General features: G+C 35.9%; 1 protein-coding gene across 2 annotated transcripts in view; it reads left to right on the plus strand.

The window, feature by feature from the left end:
- The window catches only part of LOC107654744 (dehydrogenase/reductase SDR family member on chromosome X-like), a 62,853-nt gene that overhangs the window by 13,396 nt on the left and 38,357 nt on the right, over positions 1-11,100 (plus strand). For both annotated transcript variants that reach the window (XM_016441988.1, XM_016441980.1), the window contains exons 2-3: positions 492-599; positions 4,894-4,962. In XM_016441988.1, coding sequence (XP_016297474.1) covers positions 545-599; positions 4,894-4,962 — 124 coding nt within the window. In that variant the 5' untranslated portion in view covers positions 492-544. The remainder of the gene's footprint in view (positions 1-491; positions 600-4,893; positions 4,963-11,100) is intronic.

Below are 11,100 nucleotides of genomic sequence, written 5' to 3' on the forward strand. Positions count from 1 at the left end.
AAAAAAATGTTAAGACTTGTTTGCATTATTGGACTATGTTTTTGTGATGACAGTAAAATGTAAGCTTTGCAATTAATACAATTACCTTAATTTTAACTGGACATTTTAACATGGAAATGGCAACAAAAAGTAACATTACTTATCAGTGATGGTTGTCATAATTCCTCTGCTTAAAACATCAATAGTGCACAAGTGGACTTGTTTTTCTTTAATAATAATAATAATAATAAATACCCATAAAGCAAAAGAATGAAGGAATGGCATCATTAGTAGACTTATCTCAGAAGCAGGTCATGCAGTTCTCAGTACATAGGTGCCAGATGCAGTTTCTACATTTAATGATCCCTGTGACCACGGCACATCCAAGAACACTCACAGAGGGATGACAGTATATGTCCCAAACAAAGACAGTCTGTGTCTTTGTAAAACATTTTTTTTAGATATTACACAATAAAAAAAATCATAATTTTCTTGCATCCTGTCTTACCCAGATTTGCCCAAGCAGAATGGAAAGGTTGCCATAGTTACAGGGGGAGCCAGAGGAATGGGATATGAGATTTCCAGACATCTGGTCAGCCTGGACATGCATGTGGTCATTGGTATAGTATCATCTCTTACCTGATTTCAGGTCATTGAACCAAAACCATTCCACTGCTGTCTTGACTCCAGCTTACAGATCAGTTCTTGTAGTTATGCAGCCTCTTAATTGGTTTTCTGCTACTTGTGATTGACTTTTAATATTTTCAATACCATGTACAGTCAGTTAGTAGTATGACTGATGCTAAAGGAGCATCAACCCAATGTTTCCTCTTATTTTTTTCCTCCTCTTTGTCAGGCCACATTATCAATAAGAACTCTTTCCTGAAGTATAGGGTCACATAAAAGGCAGTAAGAATGGCTTATGCATAGGGTTGGGAATCATTTGTGTTTTTTTTATGATACTGGTGCCAAATCGATAGTTTTAAAACTTAAAACTTACTTTAAAAATGGCTTTTTTTTAATTGAAAAAAAAAAATCTTTATATTTAACAATATATTAAAAGTTTAAAGTATACAGAAATATATAAATACAAGTAAATGTAAAACACATTTACATAAGTTCACAATAAAATGTAAGCCACCTAAATAACACTAAATAACAGTTACAGTACTAATAACAGCAAAGTAATTGGTATTCTTGAGAGGGATGCAACAATACAATTAGCCCACGGTTTTCAGTTCAGTTCGGTTCTGGTGGCTTGGCACATTAAAGTGTTTTTTTTTTTTTTGCGATTTGTGATTCAAAATGTGATTTCTAAAACAAATGAACATAAAAATAAAAATCCTGTACACTGAAGTAAAACATGGATTATCATATATCTACTTAAAATTTATTTTGAGAGAAGTGTTATTTTTCTTTTTTTTAACCAAAATAGAATGGATTGGCCATTATTGAGTGCTATGAACACATGTAATGTCTGTTTCATTCATACTGGAAACTGGAGGGTGCCCTCGTGCAGAAACTCCACATATGCCTCACAGAAGTAGTCTTGACGCATCAGGAAATCCCTAATATGAAGAAAGGCATCCAGCTATCGCTGAATAAAAAGAAGATGGAAATGTGTTGAATGATGAAACATGAAGACAACAAACACTCGACTGCGACAATGTATAGTTCATCTGTGTCCTACAAGCTATCTCTATATAATAATTATGTATATTTATAATCCATTGCCAATCAACATAGGCTTTTTTACAGTATAGAATATATTCTCTGCCTAATTCCGTGATAAGAAAAGCCACATCAGATCACAAAAGGAAGCATTTGACTGATGTTGTAGAGTAAAAGCATGTTATAATGTTCTCTTTTGTTGGACAACAGGTTTAGAAACGCTTCTCAATACAAATCATAACAACGGTTAAGTTAAGTTTACCTTTAGGCATTTTAATTTAAGCACTTTTGATGTAGCTAGCTAATGGCTGGCTACCTGCTGCCTTCAGAGCAAGCGTAATTGCTGCATTCACGCGCTCCTCTAATGGTCTCATTTCCCGAGTTGTGCTTTTAAATCAGAATGTGAAAACAACATGGGCACTAACGTTACTACAAAGATGTGTTGGATTTGAATTATCAGTCAGGAAATTATTTTTCTGATTATTCTGACACTACATGAATGCAGTCCCTGATAGCACACGTACATCACAGAGACGTCGATTTGACGTCTGCATTTACATCTGCAAGACATATTTTTTGGTGGGTGTTTCAGGGCACCAGAGAGCAAATATTTAAATCGACAGCTCAGGCATTTAAGTGGCACTGAAATGAGGCACCGAAAAATGCGTTCTGATTCGATCCGGTAAAGGTACTGGTGCCAATAAATATGCATTCTGATTTGGTCCGGTACATACTGGTCATAAAGGTACCGGTGCCATATTGGCACTGATTTTCGGTACCGAACCCAACTTATGCAAGAGTAACTCTCCTCACATGTTCATTCAAATGCAGGACAGGTTTCTTGGGGTACTGTATATGTAGGAACTAGGGGTGTAACAATACACATATTCATATTGAACCGTTCGGTACGAGGCTTTCAGTTCGGTACGCATTACAAACCGAACAATTCTTTGGACTAATCCTATTACATTTTGAAAATAAAAGAGCTTAAAGTGTGTGAAATATAATGTTCTCAGTGCCACTGCACTCAACAAGGCAGCCCAAACGACATAACAGGTAACGTGCTGTCTGCCCAGTGGTGTAACGTTAGCAGACGGGCATGCAGGGCACGCGCTGCGAAAGGCCCCGCGATAACCTCCCCTTGCTGGCTTACGTCGAAAGACGATGATCTTGTATCGACGATAGCCAGAGGTATTGTCAAAAACATCAGTTATTATTGGCAATATTAAGAGGATTTGGCATTTCCAATTAATGTAGGCCGGCCTGTTACATTCTTATTTTTATTAGACCTATTATTATTATGAAGTTACGTCTATTACCTCATGTGGTGTTCGGGTCCTTTTTGCGCTGAAAAAAAAATATTTTTCCAGAAAATACTAGTTAATGTTATCGCATTGTACTGAAATTTTGTGACTTTGTATAACTACTTCTAAAAAAAATGTTGATAATTTTCATACTTTTCTGGGGGAGATTTTTCACCTTGTTACACCCGTGATGTTACAGAGCAAAAAGGACCCGGCCTCAAACAAATGCTTATGAATCACTCATTATGCTATATTATCAACAAATATTGGATTCAATGTTTTTGCCAACTTCTTTTCTTTCATTTAGGACTGGTTTTGTATTTATATTTGCTTCTGATTAATCGTAGGCCTCATTTATCTGAAAGTAGGCACCTAATTTTTTGAGTGAAAAAAGCATTATTAATATAATTAATAAAAGCATAATTTTCACAATATTAAATAAAAACTGATGAAAATTGACACTGTTTATCACACTAGTGTACTTTAATGTTTAATCAGGGAGTTTGCTTTTAAATGCTTTTATTTTGTACAAAATGGCACAAAGTCACACATGAAAAAATGAAAAAACAGCACTGCCATATAGAGAACATTTCATGGTTCAACATTAAAGTTTATTATTAAATTAAAATTACAATTAATTTGCACCGCAATATTACTGCATAACTGACGCGCTGTGAGTATAACAAAAGATAAGGCTATTTACCCCTCAATTAAAATGTTTTACTGGTTAAACTGGTCTAATAGCTACAATTAATTATAAGCATATAATTAAAATATTAACACTGCAGTCAATAAAAATCAATGAAATAAAAAGCTTTAGCCTATTTTAAGCACCGACTTTCAAAAACAACCTGTTTAACACGAAATACGTTTATATTAAGGGAATAAATTAAAACAGTTACCTATATAGGCCTACCGTTATCAGCATATGTTGAAGTAGATTGGTCTCGTGTCGTCTCTGAGAGAATATACTTTCTGCATAGTGAATTGACTGAGATTAAGATGTTCACCGGCACAACTCTTGCACAAGTTTGCACGTTGCTTATGTGATATCCATTGGCTCGCCTTCATGGTTTAAAACAGAAATATTTCCAACATTGTGACGAAAGCAAATGGTGCGCCCATTGGTGCACCCTCTAACAAAGGTGTGTCTTTTTCCTTGAAATAACTTTTGAATTAAAAGTGCATTGAGTAATTCTTTAGCTAGCTTTAACATTACTGTTCTATTTATATTTTCTGTCGAAGTGGTTCAGCATGATTGTCTCTTGAGTTTTATGTAAATGACACTCATACTAGTGAGTTTTAGAGAGTGGTCTGCACAATAATTAATTCTCTTACCTTTCCAACAAAAAAAAGCAACTTTGTCATCACTACTCAGGATTTTCTCTATCATCATGTCTTTCCACCTTGTGTTGGCCTTACCAATGTTGCATTTGCTGGTAAAGCATGGTAATAAGTGTGTTCCACTGTCTAATTTTTGCTCTTCGCATCACCAAACAATACTAGTGTATCTACAGAGGCAGCAGCCAGTGACGGATTGTTTCTGATGTTAGGTGAAACACAACATTTAACATAATTTCAACATGGCGAAATACATCTAACCATACATAATTAAAACACCTTTTTTTAAATATAAAAAAACATATAGAGTACGTCTTCATCTCATGAGTGTAAACTCATTCAGATGATTCTTCACTAAAACACAATTTATTTCTTAATGTGTAAAACTTTTTTTAAATTAGCACCAAACTACTGAATGCACCTTTAATTTTACCATGAGCAAAATAAAGGTGAATCCACTTAGAATGCAGATTTTTGCCGATTTGCTAGTACACATTCTACATTTGCCATTTTATAACATTGATTTATATGATGAGAACGTGAAATTAATTAGTATGTTTAATACCGTCTTTTTCCATTTTTTCTTTCTCCTCTTCAGCTGGGAATGAGGAACAGGAAGGTTTGGCCGCAGTGAAGAAGATTCATGAAGAGTTGAATCAGGGAAAAGGTAAAATTATTTCAAAGTTAAATGTCTTTGAAGGGTCTGGGGGTTTTAAGTGGTCTGTTGTGTAAGAAAGGCTCTGCAAGCTGAGTTCCCATGCATCGTGATGTACCCTCCTCCATTGGTGAGCCTGACCTTTACAGTCTCCTTGAGGTGATGATTTACTCCGCAATGACCTGATACCGCTTAATTTGCAGCTAATCAGGATCATTTTTCTTGCCATGTTTGGATTGGTGTGTTTACTGGAAGAATGTGGGAGAGCAAGCAGAAGAATACCAAGAGAGAGATGTTTGATGATTGTGTTCGCTGAAGAACCATAACCTCATTGTAATGCAGATGGGATATTGAGAGCTGCAGTTTGGATGAAGGCGCGCTCGCCTCCCTGCGGTATCCACCCCTCCCCCGTGTGGATTTTCAACTGCTAGGCGAGAACAGGCCCGTCGGTTTTCAATTCTAGCTTTCATCATAGGGCTATTGAAGTTGAGAAATAATCAGAGGCGGACAAAGTACTCAACTCCATTACTTGAGTGAAAGTACAGATACTGCTGGTCAAATATTACTCCATTACAAGTAAAAGTTGTAAAGACAGATTTTTACTTAAGTAAAAGTACAGAAGTACTTGCTTTTAAAAGTACTTAAGTACCAAAAGTAAATTTCCTTTTTTATGTCAATGCACTGTTTTATTGTTGTACGTAATACTTGCAATACTTCTGAAGCAACTTAGAATACATTGCACCTACTGAATAAACTGACTAGCTTGTAGTATCTTTGGAATAAAGAGCTTTTAGAATGTTAAAAACCTATGGGGGGGAAAAATTAACACCCCTACCCACCCGCAGTATCAATACTCAAGTAAATGTACTTAGTTACTGTCCGGCTCTGGAAATAATGCACTGGAGGGGAGCTGTCCTTCTGCCCTCATCTAGTGTCAGTTTGTCTAAAACCATGACCTTAAATACCAATTTTGAAATTGGTCTTGGTTCAGAGGGAAAAACAATACTGCGAAGATGTCAGATGTGCTAACAAGAGTTGAGTCTTTCAAAACAAGCAAAGGCTTGGCTGGAGGTCTGTTTGCGTGCGTGTACGTGTGTGAGCCTTTACGCTCAGCATGATCTTCTCTAAGCTGGTCTAATAATGACTCACGATCGCTCTTTATATGGCTACAATCACCTAATGAGGGTTAGACATCACATCCAATTAAATGGAGGAGGTGTTTTAGAAAAACAAGATGGACTGAGCTGACAAAGATAAGACATGTAATTATAATGAGCTCAGTATAGGAACGTTAAAGTGAAGCAGCCGTCTTATTTAAGATGTTTACTGCTGTTCAGTTGGACAGTCTTAATTTTGCCGGGGCTGGTTATTAAAAACGAATGCTGTGCCAGGATGATGCTGGTTTAAAGGCAACTGGTGTGGTCAAAGAAGTCACATTTGTAAAACTTTTCTTAAATGTTTGGCTATTTCATATAATCACTTAGTTCGCTTTTGAATAACAGTAAATTGCACATGCAAGGTTGCCAGAGGCATGTTGCTTCAATATAAGCATCTTAATAACATGTGCTGATGTCCATTACGAAGTGAGCTAAATTAAACTTAATTGAACTCAAATGAAGTGAATTAAATTTACTTAGGGCTGCACATTTAAATAAAGATTGCGATTACTGTTACCCTATCGAATCATTAAAAGTGTTAAATTGGTGTTTAAATTTGACACTAGCATGTCCTGTGTTTCACTAACCTGCAGCATTAGTTTCTACTATCATTGTATTTCTCACTACACATGCATAATTTATTAATAATCTGAATAATAGTTGTTTTTCATGCTACTAAGAGTGTGAAGTTACAGCAATAAATTGATTTAGGAACACAGTTTTTGCGTAACAGCCTGCATAATGAATATGATATGGCAATTTTAATGTCAGTTATATTCCAAAAACATTAATAATCACTATTACAATATCCTGGTACATAAAATACTGTACTAAAAATGATATACTACTGTTAAAAAGTTTAAGAAATTAATACTTTTTATTCAGCAAGGATGCAATAAATTGGTCAAAAGTGACCATTTTCTTTTTCAAAAGAAATAAAAGAATTCTATATATAAAAAAAGATCACAGTTTTCACAAAAATATTAAGCAGCACAACTGTTTTCATCAGTGATAATAATAAGAAATGTTTCTTGAGCAGCAAATCATGTGACACTGAAGACTGACAGTTAGGACTATTTATATCAAATAAGTGTATCCCTAGTGAGACTTTTCTTATCAACCCCAAACTTTTGAATGGTAGTATACCAGTGAAAATGTTGGCAGTCAAAATCTCAACTATTTGCTAAACCAGGCCACTTGGAAGAAAATGCTTACTGTGTAGCCCTGAATGAATTGAATTTTGATAGCTTTGAAGGTACCCAAGCTCAATTGAACCGAATCACCCAAAATGGCACTGGCCAAGCTCATCACGGGGTCATGCTGACCCTTTACTCTGCGGCTCCAGAGATAGTGTCCGTCTTAGACAGATAGTGCTGAGTGACTGATTCAGGGCAGAGCACTGCTGGCAGACACACTCGTCCCACACTGATCCGCTCTCCTCTCTCTTGCCCTGACAACACAAGGCAGACGTGCAGAGCTGAGCCATGGCAGGCGGCAATACACCCTGTCAACGCGTTATGGATTCAGTCACTCTGAATGGGTGGACAGTTATGTTCCCAAGGCTGTTTTCCACCCATCCTCTGCTTGTCATATTTCTCCGCGCAGCTGCCGCGGCTCCGGATCTGTGGTGTGATTTGTGAGTGACGAGGCCTTTGTAGCAGTTTTCAGAAAGTGTCTGTGTCAGATGTCAGATGTGGTCATGGAGCCTGCTATAATGACACACACTTGCAGGGTTTACTGTAGCTGTTTGACCAAGATCTGCTGAAATGTGACATGCATATTGTATGGCCATCAAATGTCTGTTTAAATATCTGTTCCTCTGCTTTGCATAGATTAGCTGCGTCTCAATTCACATACTGTCTTAAATACTATGCAAGATTACTGTTAGTGCGGCCTAATCATAGTGCTTTAAAAAAGTATTCCAAAGGTGCTTGTTTAGTATTCTATTCCCAGTGGATTGTGCTTGCTTTTTGGGCTAATATTGTCTATAAACTTTGCACTATATGCAAATCGTTCCCTTTTGGTTTTTCCAGTGTTTGAAATACATCAAAGAATGTGGTTCTTCTTATGAAATGCAGGTTTTTGCCAGACATAACGGGGCCCAAAGTTCCACTTTTGATTCATCTCTCTGTAATAACTTGTTCCAGAATTCTTGAAGATCATCCAAGTGCTTCTTAGCAAACATGAGGCGAGCATTCTTGGTGAGGAAATGTTTCTGCCTTGCTGCGCTGCCATGGATCTATTTTTGACCAGTGTCTTTCTGATGTTAGCTGAGCAATGCTGAGCAGTCATTGGATGTTGTTCTGGTGTTTTTTTGTGACTTCTTGGATTGGCAACTATTTCAAACATTCTCCATTTTGATGGCATTGCTCTGATTGTGGTTTGTTGAATTTTGATTCCACCCAGTGATTCAGGTCTTTTGAATCCATTCAATAAAGTGTTTCTTTCAGATTATTTCACTAATTCGAATCTTGTCGCCTGGTTCTACTCTGTCCTCGTTGTCAATGTCTCGCATGCCAAATTGAGCAATCAATATATGCCCCTTCGTGCATTTGTCCAGCAGATTCTTGTTCACAAATGAGATGCCTGATTCGTCTATTTTTGTTCATGAATGAAAAATCTCATTCAGACTAAAAGTAGCAACTATTTCAGTGAAAGTGCACACTCCTTCATTGGATCAATTCTGTACTTTTCACTAAAAACATAGTACTAGTTGTGTTCTTTGATTAATAGAAAGTTCAAAAGAACAGCATTTATTTCAAATAGAATTTTTTTGTAACATTATAAATGCCTTTACTGTCTCTTTCAATCAATTAATGTGACCTTGCTGAATAAAAGTATTAATTACTTTTAAAAACAGTATCTTATAAAACTTTTGAACAGTATTGTATGTAAACATGAAAATAACTGTTAACCAGGGGTGCACTTAAGTTTTTCAGTCTGGTTTTCATGAGAGCACTTGGAGATTTGGTTTGGTGCTCACACTGCACATAGTGTGACCCATTAAATATAACTTAAAAAAAAAAAAACTAATAATAATTATTATTAGTAATATTAGTATTATTGCACTTTATTTAGTTAGTTTATTTTTTAAATAAAATAATAAACAAAATGATAAATAAAGTGTGATAATACTATTGCATTAAAAAAAAAAAAATAATAATAAATAAATAAAAAATGAATATTAAATAAAAATACAATTATCAACATTTTTAAACCTAAAATGAGCAAGCTTTTATTTTGGTGGTCTGCTGTTTTTAGCACTGCTGAGTAAGGTGCAAATGAAATGTGTTTTGCTCTGAAACCTTCAGCGCATAGCCTAGATTTATGCTTTCAGTTCTAATGGAAATCTTATACAGTATTACTGTTAGTCGATTGTGCATTAAAGGGATTTAATTACTCACCCTCATGTCGTTCTAAACCCATAAGACCTTCGTTCATCTTCGGAACACAAATTAAGATATTTTTGATGAAATCCGAGGGCTTTCTGACCCTGCAGGGATCAACGCTAGTGGTTCAAATTTGTACTTGCCCTGCCATAATTTTCACTGGCCCTGCCACAAAAAATAAAATAGTTGCTGTTATCATTGTTTTTTATCTGTTATCTTGTTTTCTAATAAATAAGCCTATATGACACCAATATTTTAGATACCAATTAAATTTTACAATTCTCTAATTCAATTTCGATACCACAGCAAAAATCACTAGCCAAAAATAAGCATAAATATAAAGTTTAAACATTATTAAAGACAAATGACAGCCAGTAAATAAGAACAAATGAACAAATTACAAGTAATAGCACAATTAAATATAGGCCTGTGGCACAAAAATAGAAATGAAATGATGCTTTAGGTTTTTATGTTTGTAGATGTTCAGGTACAGAAATTGAAAAATCACATTTGCATATTCTTCACTCTGTGTTGCACCTTGATTTTTCATAGCCATTTGAAATTAGAGTCAACCACTGTATTTTAATCATGAATTGAAAAAAAAATGCAATGTTTGATTTATATTAGACTGTATAATTTCAAAATCTGAAGCAAAAACAGAATAACCTGACTTTAGCTTTGTGAAATTATGCTACATAAAACATCTGCATGAAACAGAAACAGTAGACGGGCTGAATGAGATGCAGATTCACTCTCTGACAGCAGGCGGCGCTTATGGTACAGTAATACAGCGTTTCCTTGGTTAACGCTGTAAACACAGCAGCGCTGCGCACATTAACCAAGCGGCAACCTTCCGGTCTCTCTCGTGAAACCAACACGGAAGTGACTAAAACTGCAATTCATCAACTGGCCGCTAGAGGCTGGCTACAAAAGGGAGTCAGTCCCATAGACTCCCCATGTTAAAATGCCCAACTTTACAGCAGAAAAAAACGTTTACAGCCTGGTTCAAAAAATTATTTTGGTCTATATAGCTAATTTTGCCCTTCATGACAACTGTGAGGGGGGTGAATTTTTTTATTGTACGGGAGTGCCACGCTGCCAAGATGGCGACGGCCTTCTCCGCCCACTTTGAGCTTCAAAAACGCTCTTTAGAAACCTACGGGTGACGTCATGGACACTACGTCCATGTTTTTAACAGTCTATGGCAGGGTTCCTCAATTAGTTTTCGCCGAGGGCCGAATTCTGCCAAGTGTACTCACTTCTGTGAGATACTGTATATATATAATTGTTATTATTATTGCAATTATTATATTATTGTTGCTTTTGTTCACAAGATGGTCACAAGATGAATATTCCGATTTTTTTCCCCAGTAGTCTGTTTTATTCAAACAATTATGAACATTTTTGCATTTAGATACAGAAGAACTTTGCCTGTTGAATATTAAAAACAAATGAACAAACAAAAAAAATCAACTGTTCCTGCTCTTTCCCAGACTGGATCTCTTCTCTCCACTTTCCCTAATTGCAGATTCAATTATTAGATTTGTCAATATTAATATTTTTATACTTAGATTTGTTTGGGGGGATCAAACTGTAACACGGTG

Source organism: Sinocyclocheilus anshuiensis, unplaced genomic scaffold, assembly GCF_001515605.1.
Source record: "Sinocyclocheilus anshuiensis isolate Anshui unplaced genomic scaffold, SAMN03320099.WGS_v1.1 scaffold1231, whole genome shotgun sequence".
Classification (NCBI taxonomy): domain Eukaryota; kingdom Metazoa; phylum Chordata; class Actinopteri; order Cypriniformes; family Cyprinidae; genus Sinocyclocheilus; species Sinocyclocheilus anshuiensis.